Genomic DNA, 25,054 nt, shown 5'->3' on the forward strand with positions numbered 1-25,054 from the left:
GTTCTACAATCAAGTCTTCTCCAGATGTTTTATATCATAACTCCCATAATTCCATGTTGTCAGGGGCTTATGGAAGTTACAGTACAAAACATCTGGATGACACCATAGTGAAGAAGGCTACACTGAACTATGATTATCATTATGTATAAAACAAATCTATGCATTTGTTCTGTTTCCTATTAATTCTTTCATTTCCTTACTGTTTGTCCATACTTGAGTGTGAGCTTATTGACAGGGTCCATCTCCTGTCAACTATTATAATTTGCTTAGTTTTAAAGTGAGATATAAATGCTATTATTCCTTATACTCTCTAGATGGAGCTTCAGTAACATACCACTTTACCATTGTTGCTATGTGCTGTTAAGTAAGTTAAGTCAATCCTAATAGTGTTTTTAAGGTATGTGAGATATTCTAGAAGTGTTTGGAACACAAAAACAATAAGCAAATCAGAATCAAGTGTTGTGGCAGATTTGGTTTAGGGGTCAGAGATAAAGCAGGAGAACAATTAATCAAATTCTGTGAAGCCATTAATCTGTTTATTGCAGATATATGCTTCAGGCAACTGAATAGATGACTATATATGTGGACATCACCAGATGATCAATACAGAAATTAAATGCACTACAGAAGTGGAAATGGAAGATGGAGAAGCTGTATTCTCTTGCCAAAAGAAGACCAGGAGCAGTTTGTGATACTGACCTTGAACTGCTAATGTCAAATATCAGAGCAAAGCTGAAAAAGAACACTAACCAAATCTTAGTGCCAAAATATAATTTCAATATTATTTCTGATTAATGTCCACATAATGAACAATGTTCAATTACTAAAACTTAGTTGACAGAAGAACTATGAGTTGAAACCAGAGATATAAGAATGCAAACAGACTATTGCTGTAGCCATTATTATAGTTTTTCCTTTGCTTTCAAAGATGACCATCTCTATAAAATTTAGGGAAAAAATAAAAGAAGCAACCAGTTAATGCTGAACAGTGGCACATTTATGGACATGCAGCTAGCTAACTAACGCAAGAGCTGAGACAATACAGAAACAGTGGAGGCAGGATAACTGACTCTGTGCTTGTTGGGCTGTTGAGAAGCTACATTCTTTTTGCTTCAAATTATTTAGCCCCTTGTTTGACGGTGTTTCACCTAGCATTTCGGTTTTGAGTGAGAACTTGCAAATAGGCATTTAAATATTGTCTTCAGTATATCCTTGAATATTTTGTTTCATCCACTATGCATTTGAGCACCTCCAACAAGCCTTCTATAGAAGATAAGTTTTGGGAGGCAGTAGTTCATCACTGTTCTATGAAAAAAAAAACCACTACAAAATGAGACTTGAAAGAGAAACAGCTGAGATAAGCTATATATAGATGCTGGAGACCCACTTAAAAGGACTGAATATCAATAAAAGGTTTTCAAAGCATTACCAAGTGTGAAACACTCCACTGATTCATGTAGTTTGCCACTTGTTTCAACTATGCCATTGTTACCTTGTAAACTGATAACTGACATTATTCATAGCCTATTCCTTTACTAACAAAGCATTGGTACTTTGTCTATTATCTGTATCCTCAACCTGGTCAAAGGGTCATTTATAAATATGAGAGTCCTGTTGTTTCAGTCTTATCTCTGGGGAAGAAAACTTGATCTACAAAAATTCACATCAAATTATAGCACTACCACATTTCTTTCTCTCTCTCTTTGGTCTGACATGCTTGCACAGACTAACACAGCTACTCCTTCAAAAACATCACTACTTTATGATATGCAGATGACCCCATATTACTGAAAGAAAGCTGCAAAGACTCATGGACAAAACCTTTCAGGGGCTTAGAGAGTTCATGGTAGCATACACGGACAATATTGGGATTTCTAGCCAGACCTGGGAAGAGTACAAAATCCACCTTGAAACAGTACTACAGAGATTACAGAAGGCTGGGTTAACAGTTAAAGCAAGCAAATGCCAACTGGGGAGTTCAGAATTAAAATATTTATGCTGTGTAGTAGGTGGAGACGTAATCAAACCCCTTGATTCCAAAATAGAGGCTATTAACAATTGGCTCAAGCCAACATCCAAGAAAAAAATAAGAGCTTTTCTAGGGTTAGCCGGCTACTATCGTCACTTTGTGCCTAACACTAGCGATTAGCGAGATAGCCACCCCTCTGTCCAATCTAACCCACAAATGACAAGCTGAGAAAATCCACTGGACGGCTGACTGTGAGGAAGCCTTTAACAAATTGAAGACGGCGCTGACTACCGGTCCAGTCCTGAGAGCCCCAGACTTCTAGCATGAGTTTATAGTCTTCACAGATGCATCCAACAACGAGCTGGGAGCTGTGCTGAGCCAAGCTGATGACAACGGAAGCAATCATGCTGTGGCCTACCTCAACAAGAAACTGCAGGCGGGCGAGAGGCATTTATCTATGATTGAGCAGGGGTGCCTAGCCATAGTCTGGGCATTGCAGAAACTGAGACCATATATCTGGGGAAGACATTTTGTACTATGCACTGACCATTCCCCACTTTTGTGGCTAAGGAATATTTGGGCCAATAACAACAAACTGATGAGGTGGGTCCTACTCTTGCAGGACTTCGATTTTGACATTCGCAACGTGAAGGGAACCCAGAACGTGGTGGCTGACATGTTGTCTCGAAGACCAGAGGACTAATGGATGAATGGAAAAGAAAAAGTGTAATCTTATAATGTTGTAAGAAATGTTCTGTTTGTACACTAGTTTTGAGAAGTAATTAAACTGCAATGTCTTGTTGAAAGAAATGGTAAGTAGTAATGGTATAAATGTAAAAGTACAGTGGTGCCTCGCAAGACGATGTTAATTCGTTCCACAAAAATTGCTGTCTTAAGAAAACATCGTCTTGCGAAACGAAAAAGCCCATTGAAGTGCATTGAAACCGGTTCAATGCGTTCCAATGGGCTGAAAACTCATCGTCCAGCGAAGATCCTCCATAGGGGTGGCCATTTTCGCTGCCTGTAAAGTGGGGAATCCGTCCTGAAAACACAGCAGGGAGCCATTTTGCACAGCGGGCAGCCATTTTAGAACTGCCGATCAGCTGTTTCTAAATCGTTGTTTAGCGAAAAATTGTTAAGCGAATTTTCCCCATAGGCTTGTATCTGTCATTAGATTTATTTCTGAATGTGGTCTTGCATTCTGCAAAATAGTAGAGAGATTTTGATCACCAAACAATGTAAGCTATCTGGGATTGCTTGCATTATGGCAGAATTTGATGCTTTTTTATCTACAAAGATTGATAGGTATGGTAACAAAGATGAGTCATCCTTCTTGCCTGTCATTGCATGTCTGTGAAGAATTTATTAATTTGGTGGGCATGAAAGTTCAAAATGCAGTTGTGAAGGAGGTCAAATTGACCAAGTATTATTTAATATGTGTGGACTCCACTCCTGATGTGCGTCACTTGGACCAGTTAATATTTACATTGCGTTCTGTTCACGGTGAACCATTGGAAAGATTTCTGCAATTTGTCCCCATATTTTCACATACAGGACAGTCATTAGCTGATAAAATTTGTAAGACCCTTTGAGTCCACAATATAGATATTAAAGGCTGTCATGGTCAGGCATATGACAATGTTAGTAATATGTCTGGAAAATATAAAGGAGTGCAGACACACATTCAGAACATCAATCCACTGGCAGAATATATACCATGTACAGCTCATTCTTTGAATCTGGTTAGACAGTTAGCTGTTAGTGTCTGTTCTTGTGCTGCAAAAAAATTATACGGTTCAGACAATAATTTTTTCTTTGACCCATAATTGGTCTTTACTTCTAGAGCATCTAAAACCAAATGATAAAGGATGGGTACAAGGCAGCTAGGAGATAGCCGCTGGTCTAAGCGATGTTGAAGCTTTGCTGCTGAACTACTGCAACATTACTTAATGTCTTCAAAATATGGGTAATGATCCAGATGGAAATTATGACACACAGTGTCAAGTGTTATTGCTTCATCAGGGTCTTTTCCAGGGAGTCTTCTCTTCTCATGAGATGGCCAAAGTATTGGAGCCTCAGCTTCAGGATCTGTCCTTCCAGTGAGCACTCAGGGTTGATTTCCTTTAGAACGGATAGGTTTGTTCTCCTTGCAGTCCAGAGGATTCTCAAGAGCCTCCTTCAGCACCACAGTTCAAAAGCATCAGTTCTTTAGCAGTCAGCCTTCTTTATGGTCCAGCTCTCACTTCCATACATCGCTACTGGAAAAACCATAGCTTTGACTACGCGGGCCTTTGTCAGCAAGATGATGTCTCTGCTTTTTAAGATGCTGTCTAGGTTTGTCATCGCTTTCCTACCAAGAAGCAGGCGTCTTTTAATCATGTGGCTGCTGTCACCATCTGCAGTGATCATGGTGCGCAAGAAAGTAAAATCTGTCACTGTTTCCATATCTTGCCCTTTTATCTGCCAGGAGGTGATGGGACCAGTGGCCATGATCTTAGTTTTTTTTTAATGTTGAGCTTCAGACAATTTTTGGCACTCTCTTCTTTCACTCTCATTAAGAGGTTGTTTAAATCCTCCTCACTTTCTGCCATCAGAGTGGTATCATCTGCATATCTGAGGTTGTTGATATTTCTTCCGGCAATCTTAATTCCGGTTTGGAATTCATCCAGTCCTGCCTTTCGCACGATGTATTCTGCATATAAGTTAAATAAGAAGGGAGACTATATACAGCCTTGTCGTACTCCTTTCCTAATTTTGAACCAATTAGTTGTTCCCGTCCCATATATAGATTTCTCAGGAGGTAGATAAGGTGGTCAGGCACTCTCATTTGCCATAGTTCGTTGTGGTCCACACAGTCAAAGGCTTTTGTGTACTCAATGAAGCAGAAGTAGATGTTTTTCTGGAACTCTCTGGCTTTCTCCATAACCAGCACAGGTTAGTGTGAGCTGGGAGAAATCCACTTCATCAGATATATTAGAGAAAAATAAAATAGAAATATATCGATATACAGGGCAGGCACAGATAGGAATAATTGCATTAATGACACAAGTAATTGATTGTAAGAGTGTTGATAGTATACACATCTTGGATTGTTTCAAATTTGCTGTGTGATGGGAAGACAGAGTTGTGGTACTTTCAAAACTGTTAAAGGCATGTGTCTGAGGAAATGAATGTTTCTACAAAAGCTCACATTGAAATATAACAGTTCAATGTTAAATGTTTTTGTATGATTTTTGGTTTGATTTTTTCTAGATACTGTATGCTTGGACAGACTACCATGGCTACTTGTTTGAAAACCTCTTTTGAAACTATCCTGATTTGACTGTCCTGTCCAAGCCTGATTTAAAGAGCCACAAGAATACAAACAGTGATTTTTAAAATATTATCTGTCCAGCTTCCAAGCTGATTAAAAATTGGCAGCTAATTTTAAAAATCTTTTTGCACCGAGTTAATAAAAACACCTGGTTTAATTCAAACGATATACAATGAATAAATTATAATACCACATATACTTCCTTCAGATGTCAAGGTAGCCTGCAAATACAGCAAACGACAAAACTAGGATTAAAAGAAAGCAACTTGAAACAGGACAGGTAAAATTGCAGGTTTAAAAACCATCAGTAGTTTGGTGCGGGTGGGTATGGAAATACCATTTCCTGGGAATCCTGTGTGCCAAGAAAGAGTGGTAGTGAGACCAGAATTCAAATCCTCACTGAGCTATTAGACTCATTAGGTGCCCTTGGGCCAGCCAGTGGGACCGACCTCACCGGAGTGTTACGAGATAAAAGGAGAACCATGTACGCAGCCTTGAACCTAAGAGGAAAGGCACGACATAGATAAATAAATAATAACCTTTATTTGGTACCAGCGGGGAGAACAGCACTCCATACATGTCCAGATTTGAGTGTTTTTATTTGTTTGTTTGTTTTGGGGTCCACCAATTCTAGAATTTATTTCTGAAGCTTGAAAACACAGCCGGGGAGGCTCGCATCAAACGCCGAGAGAGGATCCGGCTGCCCGGCGAACTCTCCCCCGCCCCGCCCTTTCCACAGCCAGACCAGCCCGGCCCCTCCCCAGGCGCGGTTACCCTGGTGATTGGCGGGAAAAGAGGAGGCGGAGCGTCTGACATTTTCTCCTCACGTGACCTTGCGAGGAGAACTCCGGCTCCTGCCCCATTCTCCTTCGCGAGGGAAACCTTGGCCGGTTGCGGGTTTTTGGCCCTCCGTCCGCCCCGTACCTCGCAACCTGGTGCGGCACCGGCAATTGCCTTTGAGTGCTCGGGGCTTCATGGAGCGGAGTTCGGCTGCGGTCGGTGCCGTGAGGCGCCTTCGGACACAACAACCGCCGCAGCAGCATCAGTCGCAGCAGCTGCAGAAGTCGCGCCGGCGGCGGCCGCCGCCGAAGGAAGAAGAGGGATGGGACTGGAAAAAGGTCGGAGGCGGGAGCAGCGCGAGGCTGCTGCTCCTGCCGGAGTCGCGCGCGGTGCTTGTCCTCCTGCTTTATTTGCTCGGGCTCCGCGGGCTCGTGCACGTCTCCTTCCAGCAGCTGGTGCAGCCGGCGCGCGACCCCAAGGAGTTCAATGCCCCTCGCGCCAGGTAAGGGACGGCTGGCGGAGCCCCCTCCCCCCGCCCGGTGCTCGTAGTTTCCCCTGCCGCTCTGACGGGGGGGGGTGAAACTGGTTTCGCCTTGTCGTTTCTTCTTGACTCTCTCTTCTAGGGGCCCACGTACAGGACAGTGAATTGTACGTTTGCTTCAGAGGTCCAGGAGGACCATATTCCAATGTCTGTACTCTTAGTAAAAGACAAGTGATGTGGACGATGGCGTGAGAAGGAACAACCCGGGCTCTCCTTCTCTTGTGCACCTCTTTCATGAGTTCCTTTATGCAGCTCTCCTTTTATTGGCTTACCACCGCCTCATATTAACTGTTGAGATGGAAAAAAAAGAGCTCCCCCCCTTCTGGTACTCTACCTTTATGGGAATTAAGGGTTCTGCTCCTTTGCCTTAGTGACTGTGAGTTTAACACAGGAGAATGGTAGTTATTCCAGATCATAAGAGAGCAAAGGTGTCCTTGGTGTAGATAACAATATCTCCAGATTTTTATTTTCCCTTCAGAGGTTTGGAAAAAGAAGCAAGCCAGGACTAGACTTGCTTGTTTCAAAACAGGGCAAGTTTCAGGCTGCTCTTTCCTCAGTTGATCTGTCTGTCAGATTAAGCTTGGCAGAACCAGTACTTTTCAGACCCTGTAATTAAAAATACTCCTGGCAGTCAATGTCATTCTGCAGTCTCTGCATAGCTTATACAGTACTACCTCATCCTGAACTATGGTGCTTCCTGTCATTTCCAAATCAGCAGTGTTTCATATGCTGTGCTTTTGTTAAGTTCCTTGGAAAAGTTGGATCCTAGTTCATATCAGGCTTATGCACCTACATTTTTTTAAATTTGCAATCCTGTCAGTTCTCCTCAAGAATGCTTTAGCACAAGAGCTGTTACTTCAGCTTGGAGATAAGCATGATTATTTCTGTGTGAACATTGCTTAGTCATAGGAGTGTGTCACTAGGTGTGGATGTACAAAATGACTTGCTTGAAGTCATATATTTACTTGTAGCTGAGCATTGCTGTGGCTCAGTCTGTGCTGGGGCTGAGCCACCGAATCTGTTTCTCGCATGACCTATGAAAGTCCTAGAGAACTGCATGCAGCACTAAGTACTGTAGTTTTACTTACCATGGATCTACACAGGTTGGTTTGGTACATTAGATCAGTAGTTCTTAACCTTTGTTACTCGGATGTTTTTGAACTGCAACTCCCAGAAACCGCAGCCAGCACAGTTGGTGGTGAAGGCTTCTGGGAGTTGCAGTCCAAAACTCCTGAGTAACCCAAGGTTAAGAACCAGTGCATTAGATAGCCATTATTTGACATCTCATTCTCAAGTCTGCTGCATGTGCCTGGCAGTTTGCAGAAAAGGGATGTCTGTCTTGTTTAGTATTTTTTGCAGAAGGCACAAACTACAAGAGTTTTCTTCATGCAAAGGGTCTGAGAACAGGGAAGAAACAGTGCAAGTCCCTGCCATTCTGTCAGTGGAAAGATGGAGGCATCCTTCTCCCAGGGTTTCCATGCCTTCCTAAGGCTTAGAGAAGAACAGGCAAATATGTGTCAGACAAGGTTGGCTTGTGATCATAGTGGTGTGTATCTCATCTTTTCAGCACTCCTCACACACATGGACTGTGAGCCATCTATGATGCCAAGCCATGCAGCACCAATTTCTATGTGTGTTACGTGCCATCAAGTTGCAGCTCACTTATGTTAACCCCACTAGGCTTTCTCAGGTATGTGAGTTTTTAAGAAGTGATTTTGCCACTGCTGCCCTTCAGTCAGTTCACGTGAGTAAGGATTTGAACCCAGGTCTCTCAAGTATTAGTCTTTCTGTCACTACACTGACTCTTACCAGAAAAGTTAAGCCAGAGTGATAAGCATTTTGCTTTTGTCCCACCTAAAGTGGTGGTGGCTCATACATGAAGGCAAAAGGAGCACAGCTGCCTCTCAGGTGCAGCTAATCCAGTTTAACCTGCCTCATTACCAGAGGGCCTCTGTGTTTATATGTGAATGCTTTTCTTCCTGCCTCTATGTGTCTTCCTGTGTATGAATAACCAACATTTCACCTGGTTCTACCAACCATTGTTTGCTGCACCTACCACCACACCTATTACCCCTGACATAACATTTATTTTTCCACGTATCAATGTGTATGCTGTGCCATTTCATTTTAAACGAAAGTTTAAATGAAATGAAAGCTAAAGTTGTACAGACTTCTCTTTTTCTGGTGATTCATTATTAACAGAGCCAAGTAAATGCCTAGGGAAAACTTCACAATTTGAGCATAGTGATATATTTTATTACATTTTTATGTGGGGCCCATGACAATGTTTTGTAGAGTGGAAAACAAGGGTACATTCCCATTCTTTCTATAAACCTTCTTTGTTTCAGACACTTCCATTCTCCCATTCCAGTTTAGGAGGTCCTTGTACACCACATATAGATGCTGGTATCAGTGTTCTTGCATCCGTACTACACTCAGATATATGAAAAAATATTCCAGAGTATTAGATTTAGGATCATGGTTCTTTAAAAAAATTTGTTGGAGACCTGCCTGTGTTAACTGTCAACATGAGTAAAAGTCAAGCGAAACTAATCAAGTGCTTTTAAAAATAAACTATACAATGAGTGATAGGAGTAACTGTCTTTTCCCTTCAATGTTTAGGTAAAATGGGTATTTTTGGCTCTAGCTGTTATTTTCTTACCTTCCCCTCATTTGAAGTTAGCTCTTTTGGCAACTCCTTCTCTTTTTTCAGTTCTGTACAGTGTGGAGATATTAGTGCCATACATTTAGATAAGTGGTAGATCAGTAGATAAATAATCCAGTGGAGTTGTGTAACAGATCAAACAAGGAAGAGATTTGATATCTACCATGAATTAATGCCCCTGAAGGAGGCCATAAACTGTTTGGGTTGAAACATTGGGCAGTTTTCAAATTGTAATAAAGCTGTGGTGGGTTTTTTTGGGGGGGGGCATCCTGGGACTTCGATCTCTCATAATTAGATCTATTGGATGTTTTCACTTCGTTTTGTTTTTATCATTCCATGTTAAACAATCCTATCTAGACAGACTCAGATTATTTTGACACTACCATTTGCTTTGTGGATCCCTTTGAGTAAAACACACCTGATCTGTTACTTCCAAGATATACACAATATAAAAGTGATTCTGTAGAAATTTGGGATTAAGTGGATTAAGATCTATATAAACCAGATGTCATTTTGTGTCTGTCATGTCAGGGAATGTTTCCAGAGATCTCATTTGTACCTAAAAGTCTTGTCATTGCATGCTCATTTAGCTGCTGGACTTTTTCAATGGGATTTACATTTTTTAGGATGTGATTCTAATAACACTTAAGAAGATGGCTACTTATAGCATCTCTTTTCTTTTTTAATGGTTTTTATTTTTTTAAACAATGCTATATTGTTGTATGCATTGCCATGTGGGGTCTTTGAGATTTCTACTTTTAACTTGTAAACCATCCAGAATAGTGCATGCACTAGTGGGGCAGTATATAAATTCAAATCAATAAAATTAGGCTTGATAGTTGTCTAAAATTTCTGTCTCTGTTGCACCTGAAGGCTGGTGGACATGTACCTGTGAACTAGGAATGAAGTTATATTAATTTCCGTATACGTTATCCTGTGGGCAGATATATAGAATCACAGCTGTTGGCAGCTGTGATTCTCATGCTGCCACAGCGTGACTTATTTTCAGGCAGATGGATAGAAGATTGCAGCTTATTTTACAAAAAAGAAGTAGCAGGTTAAATATTTTGCTACATGTCAGTCTATAAATATTGTTGGCAACAGAACATTATATGCATTTGCAGGCCAACATATATTTGTAGCATTTAACACATAGTGTATAAAGGAGACATCTGTGAAAGTAAAATGTGAATTATTTATTGTACATTCTGTATTTTTCCATACTGAAACTCTAGTGGCATGCATGAGATCCCCAGATGTAGTCCCATCCTGTCATTGAACATAGTGAACCCTGCTTTGCTGCAGCAGAGTTCTGTATCATATGTTTTTGGACCATGTTTTGGATCCTGAATTGGGATGGCACCCTTCAGATATGCTTGGACCACAATTCGTATGAGCCCAAGGTAGCAAAGCGGTAAGGAATAGTGGAATTTGCAGTTGAGTCACATCTGGAGGACTGGATTTTGTTCAACCCTGCTATTACTGAAATATACATTTACCTTCATGTACATTATGTGAAGGAAGATGTGGTGTATGTGTTCAGGAGTGGAGAACCTGTCATCCTTCAGAAATTGCTCTAGTTGCTGTCATACCAAGCTGTCACGGCTGGTCCTCAGGGGATTTGGGAGCTGTTTGGAAGACTACTGGACAGCCTGGCCTATAATAAGGTATTAGACCTTGTTATATGTCCATCTCTTGAGTGGCCTTGGGCAAGTCCAGAGGAGAATTGTTGTGAGAATAAATAGAATAACTTTGAGTGTGCTGTCCTTAACCCAAATGAAGGAAAGGGTAGATTTCTATGATAGTGTTACAGGAAAGGATGCTTGATTTTTTTAAAAAAATTTCTAGACATTTCCGTTGCAAGAACTGTTTGTTTTGCTTTTGTTTGCAGTAACATGCACTCAGCCGTGTGGACAATAGATTGCTCTACAGATGTCTTATTTTGTAATATTTTCTCTTGCTTCTGGTAATCAATGGAATGTTAAGTAGTGGACCTTTGCCTCATGACCTGAATACCAGAAAGAATGTTATTAGAATTTGCACACCAGCAGATTTAATCTTCACCCCTTGGTTGTGAATTTATTTGGAAATGCTGCACATTGTATTAAAATGTGCATATCACGTGGAAATGCTACACTTCTAATACTAATTATTGTCTTCTACAGAATGTATTTAGAAAATATTACCGCAATTGGTCCGAGAGCTGTTGGAAGTCCAGAAAATGAAATCTTCACAGTAAACTACCTCCTGGAGCAAATTAAAGCTATAGAACTAAAAAGCAGCCATGCCCACAAAATCTCTGTAGATATACAGAGGCCAACGGGCACCTTCAGTATTGACTTTCTTGGAGGGTTCACAAGTTACTATGACAATATTACTAATGTTGTGGTTAAACTGGAACCAAGAAGCGGAGCTGAGCATGCAGTGTTGTCCAACTGCCACTTTGATTCTGTACCAAATACTATAGGTAGGTAAATAAGATATTTATACATAATGGCGGGAGGGAGCAATTGTGAAGTTAAAGGAAATGCATGTTTGCATCAGTTTAGGAGATGAATTTTAACCAAGCCCTAAGAGCCAAAAAACAACCTAAGAGCTAAAAATGGTAATATTTCTCTTTGAGCTCTTGGTGGTCTACGTTTAAGAGTAGTTGTTCATTAGTGCAATTTCCTCTCTCTCTCTCTCTCTCTCTCTCTCTCTCTCTCTCTCTCTCTCTCCAAAATGGTCACAATTTAAAATATAATATTAAAAATAATTACACTTATTACATATAGGTTTATTCAATAAAAACTGTTTAAAACTATTTAAAAGCACAGTTTAAAAGCTGAAAATATAACACACCACATTTAAAACCCTTTCATTTACAGCCAGTGACTTCCTAAAAGCCTGCCTCCATAACCTGGGAACAGCCACTGCAGAGGCTCTTCTTTGTCATGTTCTTACCAGCCACGTGTGTGAGAGTAACAGGACTGAAAGAAAGGCTTTCCTCAAAGATCTTAAAACCTGGGGAAGCTCACACAGGGAGAAGTGTAAAATGATTGTAACTGTTGCAAGTTGGACCACAAAACAATAAAATTCCATCTACTCAACATTACAGAGCACAAACATATTATTTAAATCAGGAGTAGGCAACTGTTCATGATGGGAGATACAGTCTAACAACATTTGGAGATTCACAGTTGTCCACTTTTGGTTTAAACATAACTTACAACCTTGGCGATGATATCAGTCTTTGTCATTCAGGAAGAACAGCAAAAAGACCAAAAATAATCTGTAAGCTAGATGTAAAGGAATATTTTTTTTTACATCTGGGTTTTAAAACTTTACCATGTATTGTGATGTTTTAAAAATGATTTTAATTGTTTTATGATTGTTGTGCTTGTTTATTATTATTCTGTTTTATGGTGCTTGTAAGCCAACCTAAGCATTATTTCACAGTCAAAAGACGGTATAGAAATGTAATACATTTTGTTTTCATTCGCGTTGTGTGCCATCAAGTCAGAATCAACTTATAATGACTGTAATCGTGGCTTCAAGACAAGTGAAATATTGAAGGAGTGTTTTGATCATGGCCGCCACCTCTGCCTCGTGAGTTACCATGACCAAATAGGGATTCAGATCCAGATCTCCTGAGTCCTAGAAAATCAAACAGCCCTCTATATCTCACTGGGTACCACTATTTCAGCTTATGTTAAATGGCTTGCTCTGTTCTTTGTGGATTACATAAATAAATATTACAGAATGCACACTTATTTACACCTAATCAGCCTAATCTGGCATTTTTAGTCTATCTGGCATTCATCCAAAATCCCCAAAGAACCCTTAAAATTACTCCAGAGAAGCAGGGGCGAGGCAGGCAACAGAAAATCCATTAAAAGCCTTAAAGAACTATTAAAAACTACTGCAAAAAACCAGAAAGGCAAGGCAACAGAGAAGAATCATTCTACTCCTAGGCAATTTTCATGGTAATTTGACAGACATAGGGCGAAAGAAACGGTAAACAAAAGCAGAAAACATGAAACTTTCATATACTCTTTTGTTGAAATGAATAATTTGTGTTTAAGAGGCTCTTTTTCAGAAATCAATGAAAGAACACGAAAACAAAAAAGGCCTCTTTCATGTTTTTTTAATTTCATGGTTGCACAGAAGTCTCATCCCTATTTGTTAACTAGTGATAATACAAATAGGGATGAATTCATTGCCTGGCGTGTGTACCCTATGAGATTTTTTACTTTAACAGTAGACCATACCTTCTGTCAAATCATAGACTGGAAACAACACAGTCCTTCAAAAATAGCTTCCTGTCTGTTGGAGGATAAATCTTGCTTGAGAAATACAAATCTGATTTAAACATGAACACGTAGGACTCTTGGTTTTGAACATCCTTAGTCTAGAATATCTGGAAGCAAAAGCCAGGCATTTTAAACAAACACGCTTTTGGACAACAGTAGTTAGGAATGGGGTGTCAGACAAAAATCCCAACAGCCCTACGTAAGGAAATGTTACATTATTATCTATCAAATGGCTCTGTTTCTAGATAAAATATCTCTCCAGTTTCCTTGTTGGCTAGTGATACTCATTTATGTCACTTGTTAACAGTGACACATAAAACATTTTTTCGCTTACTGCCATAACCGAAAGTGGGTGAAAACATTGATTCCTCAGTAATATAATTCGTTTCTTGTCTTGCTTACAATATCTGTACAGTGTACTTTAAAGTCCAGCCCAATTTACTGGTTGATCAAAAACATTTTAACACACTCCATGCAACCTAAATGCTATGGCAATCATTGTTGACCAACAAGCCTCATCTATCTATAAAGGCTCATTCAAAAAATAAATTTGAACTATTATTGTGCCTGACGGATGTTGCCATGGTAATGTAACCAAAATTCAGTGTTTATCCTACCTGGAGTAGACCCATTAAAATAAACTGAATTTAGGTTATTAGTGATTATTAAATCCTATGCACTTCTGTGGGTCTGTTCTAAGTATTACCTGAGTTGTATCTTTATTTTCCAATTGCTTCTTGAAATATTAGGTGAGAGTAGTGGAACAGGGTTTTTTCCAAATGCTTTTAAATATTTAATCTCGACTAGGAAAAAAGGAAATTCTTCTTTCTGTAATAAATATTTCTATAACACTATTTGATATTTAATGTAACAATACAGGTTTGAAAGAAAATCCTTTTCTTGATATATGTGCTTTACTAAATGGATAATTGACTTAAAATTATTATAAAAGAGCAATTGTGTTTTAAGACACAGGGTTCATTGTGCTAAGTATTTTGTAATTTTAAGGTGCCAGTGATGATGCTGTCAGCTGTTCTGTGATGCTTGAGATACTGCATACGCTTTCGAAGTCATCTGAACCCTTGCAGCATGCAGTTATATTTCTGTTCAATGGTGCTGAAGAAAATCTTTTGCAGGTAAGAATATAGTTGATAGATTTATAAAACTCTTTGCATGATCTAAATTTCAGATCAGAAACCAAAGAAGTAATGATTGCATTCTGTAAGAATGATTTATGAAGGTGGAAATGGTTTTTCAGATAGCATGCCTCCAGTGTTCCCTCTAAGCTGTGCGGCTTCGCAGGTGCACAGCGCTATGCCCCCTCCATGTGGTGATCCTCCTCGGCACACCCACAGCAAGTGTTTCCAGCCCCTTTGGTTTCAGTTCACAGCTGAGGCACCAGACTAAGACACATCCAACCTTTTCAGGAGTAATAACCATATCAGCAGAAGAAAATGGATAGTTCTAATAGTGATATGGGGGGAGCAGAGAAACTCCTGGGGGACAGCTGCAGGGTAGCTGCAAAAGCTGAAGGTGATGCTGGTGGAGGAACTTTCACAAACAAGCAGTGACACACAAGCTAACTTTTATTCTGCACAGAAGGAAGCAGTGGTAAACAACTGCTGAACATTTATTACTTTAAAAACCCTATGATGAGACAATCCAAAATAAAACAAGAGATAATGCTGGAAGATGAGAGTCCCAGGCTGGAAAGCACTCAGTCAGCTACTGGAGAAGAGTACAAATAGTGCTGTCACTAATGATGCAGTTAGACTAAAATGGAAAGGATGTATAGTAACTGATGTGCACAGAGCTGAAAGGAAAGTCTGATGTTGTGCAGTATACACAGTTAAAACATGGAACATGAGAAGTATGAATCAATGTAAATTGGAAACCATAAAACGAGTAATAGGGAGTTTAAACATTGCATTGCGTGGTATGAGCAAAATCATCATCATCAGACATAGTAGTAATAAAACTAAGAAATGTCTGGACAATTGATATTGCAATTCCAGGAGATGCCAGAGTTGAAGATAAAGAATTGGGAAACAATTAACAAAATACAGAGATCTGGCAATCAAAATGTCTCGCTTGTGGATGAAACACACACTTCAGTGGTCCTCATCATCATTGGGGCTTTGGGAATAATACCACAGATTTTCACACAGCTGCAGATTTCAGAAATAATACCATCTGAGTGAAAAAAGATGGTAGTATTAGGAACAGTATACATACTGTGCCAATATTTGACAGATATTTAGGTTTTTGGTTAAAATTTATATCATATAATATCAATCAATGTTTTTATAATTTTGATTGACTGTGCCTGATATTTTTTTAACAGCAATAACAACAACATGATATCAAGTCAGTTCTGACTTATTGCAACCCCTTCCAGAGTTTTCTCGATAGAGAGTACTCAGAAATGGTTGACCATTCCCTTCTTCTAGGGGTGACCTGGGATTGTGCAGTTTGCCTATGACTACACAGGCTGGCTTTTCTCCCGGGAGACACAGTGAAGAATCAAACTCCCAATCTGTGGCTCTGCATCTAAACCACAGAGCTATCCAGCCAGCTTGAGTGGACTAAAGTGCACTGGAATGAGATGTTTTCAGTTAGACAACTACCAAGTGTTTTATTTGGAAATTAAAAACTCAGAAGAAATGGAGTTGCTCTAGTACTGAGGCAAGATGTAGCATAGGCTGCAACTCAAGATCTTGATTTGACTGTAAATTAGAGGGGAGATGGAAAAATTATATTTGAAACTTAATTTCTGAATAAAAGCATGATGCATTTATTTTATTTGTCTCATCATAGTAATTAGGTCTTTCCAAGGGGCATTGCAGGCTTTATTACACAGCCAGGCCATTGCATTATCTGTTGGGAGTTAATAGTCCAGCTCAGGAACTTGGACTGATAGTGACAGTGACAGAAACATAAAAGGGCAATGAAGATAATAGATGAATATACTTTGGGAAAAGGCTTGGCCTATTTTACTATTGCGTCTCATAAACTAACACTTAGTGAGGGTGCACTGTATCACTTCAGCCTGTAACTGGGACTCATATAGTGGCATATGTCCTCTTCACCCCACTCTGTTATATTTGTACACACAGATGTGCGAAGGAGAAGGCTAGGCTGGAACCCTTTTTCCTGCCATGCTAGTTTCCTGTGAGGGTAAGAGCAACAAACATTTAGTCTGGATAAGGAGTAGAGATGGGCACAATCCACAGTTCAGCTCCATGCGCACATAGATGTTGTGCGGGCATGGCAGACTCCTCTCTCCTGTCTCCTCCGTGCACTTGCTCATTTCCACTCAAAGGCAGCACTGCAGGCTTCCCTGCCCCTTCTCCTTCTCTGAATAGGCAAGTGACGGAGGATGTGGAGGAGGGACGCGAGTGCTACGAACAGTGAGTGGGCAGTTGAGCTGGGGAGGTGAGAAGGCAGGAGAGGGAATGTGCTGCGCCTGTGCAACACCTGTGTGGGCACAGATCTGAACTGATCCGAACCACTGAACTGTGATTCTTGCCCAGCTTTAATAGGGAGTCTAACACATCATAGATGACTACCCACTGCCAGTCTCCTTATATGAGGGAAACAGAAAGGCTGAAGTGATACAGCGCAGACTCAAGTTTGTTGTTGCTGCATTCTACATTCTGTAATCATTCTGTGATAGACTTACTGAACATAGTCAAAATTATTCTCTTCACCCTCTGCATTATATTATGTAGTCTGTTATCTCAGGTTGTGAGCCCTGTAGTGCTCTATATTATTTAGTCAATCCCAGAATGCTTATTTTGTAATGAGATGCCCATTAAAAGGTGCTGTTGTTTTTTACATCTATTATCTTTGCTTCTCATCAAGGCTAGCCATGGTTTCATTACACAACACCGTTGGGCTAAATCAGTTAGAGCATTTATTAATCTGGAGGCTGCTGGAGTAGGAGGGAAAGAGCTTGTTTTTCAAACAGGTAAGACACTTCACACACCTCACGTATCCCAATTATGGTTTTCTTGGTTAACAAGTGAAATTCCATTTGAGCACTACTTTAGAATGGAATGTTGTAGATAAGGATAGATCTTCTTACTTGATAACAAGATCTCTGTGTATTATTATGTATCTTTAGCACTCTTATAGTACAGATCTCATTATTTGCCAGAGAGAAGCTATTGTGAGTCATAGTTTGCCTGCGGGCTAAACCGCAGAAGCCTTTGTGTGATGCAGGGTCAGAAGACCAGCAGTCGTAAGATCGAATCCACGCACCGGAGTGAGCTCCAGTTGCTTTGTCCCAGCTCTTCGCCAACCTAGCAGATCGAAAGCATGTAAATGCGAGTAGATAAATAGGTACCAGCTCAGTGGGAAGGTAACGGCGTTCCGTGTATAGCCACGCTGGCCACGTGACAATGGAAACTGTCTTCGGACAAACGCTGGCTCTACGGCTTGGAAACGGGGATGAGCACCACCCCCTAGAGTCAAACACGACTGACTAAAATGTCAAGGGGAACCTTTACCTAGTACAGATCTCATTATTTGCCAGAGAGAAGCTACTGTGAGTCATAGTTTGTCGTTTGCAGGCATAACTACCCAATAGCAGTAGCGCCTGAATAGATCTGCAAAGATTCTCAGTCATCCAGGTGGGGTTATCTAGAAGCTGAGTCATGGCAACTGGACTTCTTTCTTGTTAGGTTGAAATGTTTTGCTACTCATCTTCAGTCTGAGGAGATTTGGTATGAGACCCCTGATATATCCTCCATGAGCCTATTCAGACCATGAAGAAGTGAAACCACTTGGAGGATATATCAGGGATCTCCTACCAACTCTCCTCAGACTGAAGAAGCTACTTGGATGAGTAGCGAAACATTTCAAGCTAACAAGAAAGAATTCCAGTTACCATGACTCAATTTCCAGACAGTAGGGCCTAAAGTTTAAAGTCATTGAAATCCATTAAATAGCTTATGGCAACAAAATGTATAAAGATTAAAAACTATATTTTAATCCTTAGGCTTTTATCTGATACTTCATTATGATTGGTTGAGGCCCTGCATATTAGTGGTTTCACATTATCTGAGACAGTACAAAGTGGGTATCTTAACACTAACTTTATTGAATAACCTCTTGTATAATCTCAGTGTGGCTACAGTAGCTAAAGTTTTCACTCTGGTAATGTTACTGGCTGGATCACTCAGTGTTTTTTTGACGGAACCAAAGGTTGGAAGTTTGAGGCACCGTGATTCCCTACGATGCCTCCTGCGAGAAGAGCCATCCTGTGCAGCCTTGGGCAAGCTCCACAGTCCCAGGATGCTCCCAGAAGAAGGGAAGGGTAAACCACTTCTGATAACTCTCTGCCTAGAAAACCCTGAAAAGGGTTGCCCTAAGTCAGAAATTACTAGATGACATATGATTAATAATAATTGGATGTAAGACTTAAACATTGAGACACTACAATAAAGGGAAAAAGTATTACTTATTGAACCATGAACCTTTCAAAATCAGCTGTTCTCATTCCTGTTCAAATGGATTCATCTTACCTTTTCCATGTTTTCCATGAAAAACCCAAGTAATTTTGCTTACAGCCACTAAATACTACATTGGAGGAAGAAGATGTCTTTGGTTCACAGATCTGCATGGGCAGCATTAAATGTCCTTGTTTGTTTGTAGGCAACATTCCCTCTAAGCTTGCCCAGACCTTCATTGGGGCTGTGCACAGGCAGGCGGCAGCTGGTTTGTTTACTGCCCATTTCAAATGAAGCCCTGCCCACCTCCACGCGCACAGTGAGGCTCCCACACAGCAGGACAGAAAATGAGAGGGAACGTTGGTTGTATATATTAGAGATGGGGGCTTCGTGCTTTGTACGAAGCATGCAGTGCCACTGCCCAGGTGTTCCTAATTCCTCTTGTCCCACCCCCAGCCACTCAGTCCACAGGCAGCTGGGGTCTTTCTGCATTGGTGGCACTCCTATCAGTGCTGGAGCCTGACCAGCCCATCCCTGCCTTCCCAGACTGCTGACCACTCTGGCAGGGAGGCAGGAGGGAGAGTGGAACCTGATTGAAAGGAATTAGGCAGTGGCGGTTCGTGCTTCATATGAAACACGAAGCCCCCATCTCTAGTAGATATTACTCTGGCCAGCTGTTCAGGGTATTATGAATGGTTCAAGAAGGACTATAACAAAGCAAGAACATTAATGTCATCCAAACAGGATTACAAATTGAGAACAACAATTTACTCCAACCCCCAGGTAATACTTTAAATCTGGCTACAATTGCCTTACCTAGGTCAGAATCCTGTTGGTGCAGCCCCACATGTGTAAGATTAATGACATCGTGAACTGTAGGACTGGCAGTGGAAATTTGTGGACATTAAAGACTCCCCCTCCCTCCAATTTCATTCCCCTGAAAGGTTTCCCCAGGTCAAAAGAGATGCCTAGACAGCTTTGAACTCTGGGAAGGGGAAGGAAACTTGCAATAAAAGATGAAAGGCTGTGGTTGATTACATCATCAGGCCTGTATGTGTGTGGAGCTGTTTCAACAGGTTTCCTGCCTGTATGTGAACTAATTTTCCCCCCAGATTTTCTGATATGGGAATTGCACATTTCTCTGTGTCGTTGTTCCTAGCCAAGAAGGAACGGTGTTTTTCTATGCTGTGTTAAGGCATTGCATGTAGTGGTGGGAGGGGTCTGAGTGACTGGTAGCTCTTTTTGTCTAATAAGATTGGGAAGGATGTCTCATCTGCATCCTCAAAGGTGAAAACTGAACTTGTCTTGCAACCCCCATTTTGGAACTTACTTTAAACAGAAGGTCTTCACACTTATCTCCAGCCATGATTTTTGAAAAGTTTGTTTCTTCCATATTACCCCCTGCCCAACTCTGTAATGCCCAGCCCAATGAAGACTTCTGCAGTAGTTTCTGTTTGTGATATTTTAGTGGTCTAATAAAGGTAGCATCCACTTTTCATTCATTCCTTTTTGTGTTATTAACAGGGTACCTTACTTATTACCAGAAAAATACAGGGTTCCCTCCACCCTTGCTTCCCTCTAGTGTCCAATTCTGATATTATACCTTGGAAATATAAAAAGTTCAAAAATGAAACAAAAATTTCTGGCTCCACAGCAAGATACCTAAACCACTGAGCTATATAGGACCAAAATTATCTAACACATTTGTCCTACCTCTTCATATAAATCAGTAGCAAGGTATGATTATCCAGACTGCACAGCCAGCAGATTTTGTTGTAGGTTATTTTGTAAGAGCTCCATTCTGTTGCCTTCGTTATTCCAGAATATAGTAGGGAACAGTGTAGATGTTGCCAATGCAAAACAGCAACAGCAAAAAATAGAACACCTGTAGAATGGTACAAAACTTCTAAAAAATTTTCAAAATGCCATTTAAAATGCCTTTAAAAAGTAACTTTTAAAAGTAATTGGAAAACATTGCTTATAAAATATAACTTTGTTGTTTCATGCTACATAATATAGCCTGAATTATAGCTTAGTTACACATGTTATACAAGTACCTATTTTTATGTAACCGCATTGAATGGTGACTGCATTGAATTGTGACTGGTTACTTCCAAGCACAGGTTTTGGCATTATTTTTTGCCCCCAGACAGATCTTTGTTGTGCAGGTAGCCTTAATCAAAAATGACAATAGGTTTTGTGGCAGTAATTGTTGTGATGCCACTTAATCAGAGAGTGACAGTCATGGAATGCTCAAATTCTCTTTTCATTGTTGCAGATACTTTGTTTTAGTGCCTGTGTATCAGACTGGGACATATATTGCGCAGTCTCATGTGAAAAAATAATAATTATCAAGGAGTGTTGCAAATACACCCATACATCTGAATGATGTGAATTACAAGGCTGGCAGCTTTCCATCAGAGGAGAAGATTGCTTATACAGTAATTAATTAATTGAAGTTTAAGAGATTGTCATGTTCCCGCCTGCCCCTTGGTTGCTTCACCAAACAAAGGCACAAGCCATGTGTTATGTCACTGCCAGCAGTTGATTACATCATCATTGTATATTATTAATGATAGAGGTCCAGGCAATGTGTCATTTAAAAAAGAACCAAATAGAAGTGCAATCAATGTCATTAGCTCTTAACAAAACATCCTCCTTCATCCACCCTGAACCGCCAGTCCTCTCTCTCTTCTCCCCAAACTCCAAATTCACAAATCCTCCTCTTTCTCCCCCTCCTGCAGAGACTCTTATATCTGGTGACTCCGTCTCTCCAGCACTCTCATTGATACGTGCAGGTAGCTCGTTAATATTTGTGACCTGGGCAGACACCACACAGAGGCCATAGCTGTATCAGCAAGACAGAATGCCTGTGTTAATGAGATCATATTTAAAGAAAGAAGAGAAAGGAACCAATTTCTGCAGAAGTCTTTGTAGGATGGATACTACTTATTGATGTGGTTTGGTTTGAGGTTTTGTCCCATAACATTATTCTGCAGCTGTTGTCTTATAGAGTGTCTGTTTTCACTTCCTCGGACTCTCCCTCTAAGAGAAACTGCAGCCAAAGCCTGAGATGGCTTAGAAGAGAGGGGCAAGGAATGATTTTAGCCTGATGGTGGAGCAGGTGCATTCAGTTCTTCATTGCTTTGGAGAACTACAGTTAGGAGGATTTTAGTGCTTCAAGAATAGCTTGAGAAGCTCAAGATTTAAGAGCAGCCCCATAGTCTTTGTTCATAACTAAGGTCCAAATAAGCCACTTAAGTATATAAACAAGAACACTGGCAGAATCACCCTTCCATTCTGTGTTGCTCTGTTATTTTTTAAAAACAGGTTTTATTGCTTTTCTCCCCACAAAAGCTCCAAAAGTGATAAAAATACTTTTAAAAATGCAGACCAAGAGACATTTTAAAAGCCAATATCATTTAAAACCAGTCAAAAAACAACTCTAAATGTCAGCTTTAAAATCTGTTCTGAATAAGAACTGTATACAAACATGTCCACAGTTTGGAAGTAACAAGTCAGGATCAACACAGTTATTTGTAATGAGTTATCCTAAGTGGGTGAAGGGCGGGGTTTGTAATATCATGAATGTTAATGAGCTACCCGCATGTACATACGTCTGATGTAATACTTCTCTAAAATACCTAGAGAACCATGGAAAGGGTCACTTTAAGTCAGAACTGACTTGATAGCACATAAATTTTACTATTGATGAAATTATCTTTCAAAAGAAACCAAATGAGGGAACAAAGGCAAATTATTTCAATACTGAACAATGTTTTTCTGGTTACCTTTCAGATTTACTTTTAAAGGGAGCTTTTAGGGGCATTTTGATATAAAACGTCAAGTGTTTTGCCAGTGGCTTAACATTGGGAGGCACTTTTTTTTTAAGTGACAGTCCAAGAAGTGGCAACAAGTAACACAAGTTTCTTTTACAACATTGCAGTGGTTATTTTCTAAACTTCCTGATGGGTAAAAGAGCATTAGAGATCCAGTGTAGTGTAGTGGGTAGAGGCTCAGACTAGGATTCAGGAGACCTGGTTGCAAACTATCCATGGAACTTCCTGGGATAGTACAGGTAGGGTTGAGGATTCTATACAACTTAAAAACCTTGTTAGGCTCTCCATAATTTGGAAGGAGATTGATAGCACATACCCATAATTGTGGGTAACATAATGAATTACTTTTAAAAAGGAACATTTTAAGCCCTGTACTGTGATTTTTTAGGGTCTAGAAAAATGCTAACACTTAAATGAAGAAAACCATTCTAACATTGCTTGTTGTACACATTGCTCTGAAAAATCTCCTTATAATGGTTACAGGTCTAACAGGAATCTAGTCCTATGTAGCTCATAAGCCTGTTTTTCTTGGTTAAGACTTTCTTTAATTATATGCTATTGACTTGGGGCAATTGGAAGAAGATGTACCATTTGAGAAACGAGTTCTACTCCACATTCATTGCTGATAAGTAATCTCTGACTTATCACAGTATGTCTTTTTTGGAAGAACAAGGGGAGGGGCTTTCTTCTGCAGCACCCTAGCTTTCCCCTAGAAAGCTTTCTCAGGGACAACTTTGTTATCATTTAGGTACTAGATTAAAATGTTCTTATTCTTGCAGACATTTGAGTGTATTGAATTATAAAGAACTGAACAAGTGTTCTAAAGCAGACATTCTCAACCTTACTTTGGCTACAGCCCTTTTAGGATCTGTTTTCAGGCTCCAGGACCCCCTGTCAAACAAGAACAGAACATAAACAGATGAATAGAAACTCCCCTTCTCACATTTTTCAGTCTGTTGCCCCTTTCAAATGTGTCAGGGACCCTCAGGGTTCAAATGCCCCCCCCATTGACAATGGCTATTCTAAAGTTTCAGAAGAACTTTGTTTTGACTTACTCTGCTGTTCAGTCATTTCAGATTGATTTAACTGCTTATGTTAATCACTGCTTGCTTTGTTTATTTAATTTTACTCTGTATAATTAATTAGTATCATGATTTCAACTCAACTTGCTATTCTGGCATAGATACAGCCAAATGCAGCACCAGGGCAAAAGGAGAACTTTTGAAATTAGCTTTTCCATCTTGTATGGGCATGTTTCACCATTGGCTTCGATGCAGTTTGATTGGTTGTAACCAGCAAAGTCCTTTTACAAAACAAAAAACCCTCACGCTTTCTGTTGACATAAGATGCTGCAATCTAGGGCAGGCTTCCATGAAGATTCCTGTGCCACTCCCACGCTTTTCCCAAGGGCCCTCTTAAAGCTCTCTTAAAGCAGATTTTGGGAAATACAAGGAGTTACAAAAGAAATGGAGAGTTGTGAGGGGATAATGTCCCAAAAATGAACATTTCCAAACTCTGTTTAATAGCCAACCTAATGTCTTTGGGATAGGTGAAACCCTAAATTAGATATCTAAAACTAATGTAAAGTAGTTTTATGATTTTCCCCCCTCCTCTTAATTATTGCAGGGCCTGAAAACCCCTGGTTGGTGCAAGCATATATCTCTGCTGCTAAGCACCCTTTTGGTTGTATTGTGGCCCAAGAAGTGTTTCAGAGTGGTGTTATTCCTGCAGAAACAGATTTCCGTATTTACCGAGACTTTGGTAATGTTCCAGGTATGTTGTTCGTTAACTACTCTGCTTGCCAAAATATCCATGTGATCAACACTTTGGAAGTTCGTTGCCTGTACCTGTTGTCACTTGGAAAGTTTATTACCTGTATCTCTATCCAATTTCATCTGTCACCCCTTGATGTATATAAACCTGTGGCCTAAATATTTTATTCCATGTACGTATTTAAGAAAATCGATTGCAACTTTGCAAAAGATCTCAGTGAAATCTGTTATGTTTATAGATGCCACTATACTTCACTATACATGCTAAAATATTCTAATATGAGCCATCTCTTTCAAAATCATTATAATGCATTATGATTATATGATGCTGATTACCATTGAAAGCTCAGAGTTCAGTATAAGTTATTAACATCTGCCAAAATAATATGCAAATTACAAAACAGAAAACAGTTTCATGTTCCACCATAGT

The 25,054-nt window shown here is 40.0% G+C and overlaps 1 protein-coding gene across 2 annotated transcripts in view; it reads left to right on the forward strand.

Annotated features, from left to right (window-relative positions):
* Positions 1–6,086: 6,086 nt before the first annotated feature.
* The window catches only part of ERMP1 (endoplasmic reticulum metallopeptidase 1), a 39,654-nt gene continuing 20,686 nt past the window's right edge, over positions 6,087–25,054 (forward strand). Inside the window, exons 1-5 of one of the 2 annotated variants that reach the window (XM_020810381.3) lie at positions 6,087–6,564; positions 11,434–11,735; positions 14,569–14,696; positions 17,425–17,530; positions 24,479–24,625. In XM_020810381.3, the coding sequence (XP_020666040.3) occupies positions 6,257–6,564; positions 11,434–11,735; positions 14,569–14,696; positions 17,425–17,530; positions 24,479–24,625 (991 nt within the window). In that variant the 5' untranslated portion in view covers positions 6,087–6,256. The remainder of the gene's footprint in view (positions 6,565–11,433; positions 11,736–14,568; positions 14,697–17,424; positions 17,531–24,478; positions 24,626–25,054) is intronic. The other variant, XM_020810382.3, reaches the window with a different exon arrangement.

Source organism: Pogona vitticeps, chromosome 2, assembly GCF_051106095.1.
Source record: "Pogona vitticeps strain Pit_001003342236 chromosome 2, PviZW2.1, whole genome shotgun sequence".
Lineage (NCBI taxonomy): Eukaryota > Metazoa > Chordata > Lepidosauria > Squamata > Agamidae > Pogona > Pogona vitticeps.